At 42.3% G+C, this 3,031-nt stretch overlaps 1 protein-coding gene across 1 annotated transcript; it reads right to left on the minus strand.

The window, feature by feature from the left end:
* Positions 1-572: 572 nt before the first annotated feature.
* LOC131044357 (cytochrome P450 750A1) lies at positions 573-2,585 on the minus strand. The gene is made up of 2 exons (XM_057977671.2): positions 1,511-2,585; positions 573-1,363 (listed from the first exon to the last, which is right to left on the minus strand). Exons 1-2 carry the CDS (start codon positions 2,426-2,428, stop codon positions 752-754), a joined length of 1,530 nt encoding a protein of 509 aa, XP_057833654.1. The 5' UTR covers positions 2,429-2,585; the 3' UTR covers positions 573-751.
* Between the last annotated feature and the right edge of the window lie 446 nt (positions 2,586-3,031).

The raw sequence follows: 3,031 nt of genomic DNA on the forward strand, positions 1-3,031 counted from the left end.
TGCCAACACTAAGCGATGGCTCGAGCTTCTTCCAAAGACAGCACACATGTATTGGCTGAAGACACAAGCAAATAAAAGAAATAGATACCATGACAAACACAGAACAATGTCAAATGCATGCTAAGCCATATTACTTATATTGAGGCCAATATAAATGCAATCACAATTGCATATACATCTGCCAAAGACTGAGCAACTCTGATAAACTTGAGCACTGAGGTTGTAGTTTCAGGCATCTCTATTTTATAGTGAAACATTACTACATAAACTCTTCATTGATTATGGGCTAGTGGGACGGTGGCTGAAGTGCGCATGATCTGCATTGGTGGGACGGTGGCTGAGTCGGCCATGCGGCTACTGGGACGTTTGACCGGCTAGTGGGACGGTGTTTGGTCGGCCACGGCTGGTGGGACGGTGGTTGGTCGGCCACGCAGGATTAATTTACATTCCAACAGACACTAGCAGCGAAAACATCTATCATCTCTTTAACAAGATGTTCATCTGTGATTAAAAACAGTTCAGTTCATGAAAGACTGTAAAAATGCTTAACAGAGAACAGAAATGAAAACAGGTTTCAGACACACATAATGTCTCATATTTATTTACATACTTTTTATAAATTTTAAAATAAACAATATATACGATAATCGTGATTTAAGCACAGATTTAATGTACATGGATTTTTCACATCTATATAAACGAACACTCTAGCTTATAAATCTAACGAGGATGCCTAGCAAAGAACAGTCTCTTATATAGGATATTCAGCTGTTAGCCTCCACGAAGGGCGGGCAAACAGTGGAGTTTTCCTGGAAACAGCTAATCCAAACTCTTCCGCCATATCCAAATCTCCCTCGACATTCCAGTCAAAGCAATGAAGAAGCTGAGCAAGTGCCAACTCAACAACAGAAAGACCCATAGAAATCCCAGGGCATCCCCTTCTGCCTGTTCCAAAGGGCAGCAAATCGAAGTCCTGACCTCTCACATCTTTATTACACCCCATAAACCGCTCTGGCCTAAATTGATGAGCATCTTTCCAAACGTTTTCATCCCTTCCCATAGCCCACACATTTACAATCAACCTCGTCTTTGGTGGAATGAAATATCCTCCCACGCTGCACCCTTCCATTGATTCGTGCGGAAGGAGCAGAGGAAGTGGCGGATGAAGCCGGAAAGTTTCTTTCACCTCGCATTTCAAGTACTCGAGCTTCGTAATGTCACTCTCCTTTATTCTGCGATTTCTGCCCACTGCTGATTCCATCTCTTCCTGAGCTCGTGCAAGCGTTGCAGGATTCCTCACCAATTCACTCATCGACCACTCTAGCAATGTTGCCGAGGTTTCCATTCCAGCGTTTAACATATCCTGCACACAATTGAATTCAAAAACACTAAAAAGAATTATTATGAATTGGTGTGGAAAATTGATATGTTTCAACTACAACTAAAATAGATTCAAACAATTGGTAATCTGATTTGTGAAGGCCAAGACGGCCTTGATTCTCAGACTTACCAAGATCATGGCTTTAATATGGTTTCGTGAGATTTGTTGGCTCTCCATTTCGGCCAAGCCGAGTAACACATCTACCATGTCTTTAACACAACTATCGTTCTGTTCTCCATCATCCAATCTACGATTGATGTGCTCATCGATTACTTTTTCAGCAAATCCATCGAATATCTTGTGAATGGCCTGCATTCGACGACGGATTCTTTGCCAGTCGAGCCAGTCGAGAGAAGGAATGAAATCGCCAATGCAAAACTCACCGGCCACAGCACGTATCTCTTCAACCATTGTTTTGAAGCCATGTTCTCCATCCAAGTCGTTGTCAGAGTACGTCCTGCTGGCAAACATTCTGCACATAATATTTTGTGTGAGGGAGGTGAGTTGCTTCTTCACATCCACACACTGCACTCCATGCCCGCTTTCCTGCCAGATGGAGGCGATCATGGCGGACACTTCTTCCTCTCTCACGAAATTGAAAGAATCGTTTCTCTTGACTGTGAGCAGCTCCACCGTCAACAGCTTTCTACTCTGCCTCCAGTACGCTCCATAGGGGGCAAGCGCCACGTCCTTATGATCATAGCATACATACTTCCCCAGTGCACAGTTTGGTCTGGTTGCAAACACCAAATCATGGGTTTTCAGGAACTCTTTTGCCATGGCAGGAGAAGACACCACAACAGTGGGGACTGAACCCAAACGGAGAAACATTATGGATCCGTACTTCTTTGCCAGAATGGTAAGGGACTGATGAGGAAGGTTTCCCAAGAGATGGAGACTTCCTATGACAGGCCATGGACGTGGCCCTGGAGGCAATTTCATTTTCCTGGCATCCCTCCTCAGCTTATAGAGGAAGCAGTAGAAGAAGAAGAAAATCCCGAGTCCAAAAGTTATGGCCTCGTGGAGGGAGCAAGTCAGGGATTCCATGATATGAGAAAAGGGAAAGCTGTGAGTCTGCAATCAGTGAAATGAGATGGAAAAGAGAAAATTTAATGGCATCCACGAGAGCAGGAGTATATGGGAATTTTGACTAAGTAATTTATCATCTCTTATTTATTCTAGAAACGATCCAAATATCTACACTCAATAATGTATATCATGACCCTACACAACATAATAATTGAACAATATGATGTGAATATCCATTTTAGAAAACTAGGAAAGTTTGGACAAGATGTCTCTTTAGGAATTTTTATGCCTTAATAAAAGTGGATAGTATCATATGTGCGTCCTACTACAAAAGTGTGACATTATGAGTGACATCACCACCTCAATGGGTTGGCAATTGAAAGGACATGTATCAAGATAGGCAATTCTTACTATAGTTATGTTAGGGGAAGCGTACCATTAGTCTTTATAGTTAACTTTGTGCACCTACAAATTTTAAACGGTACATCAGATTTTGACGATTTTTTTTTTTTGTTCTCTTTGCATACGATTCAACTACTTATAGCTACTGTTTTGGCTTCTGGGTAGTAACGATGCACGTTGTGGGATCCATTATGCGTGCAAGGGTCAAAAAGTACACTT

Source organism: Cryptomeria japonica, chromosome 6 (genome assembly GCF_030272615.1).
Source record: "Cryptomeria japonica chromosome 6, Sugi_1.0, whole genome shotgun sequence".
NCBI classification, from domain to species: domain Eukaryota; kingdom Viridiplantae; phylum Streptophyta; class Pinopsida; order Cupressales; family Cupressaceae; genus Cryptomeria; species Cryptomeria japonica.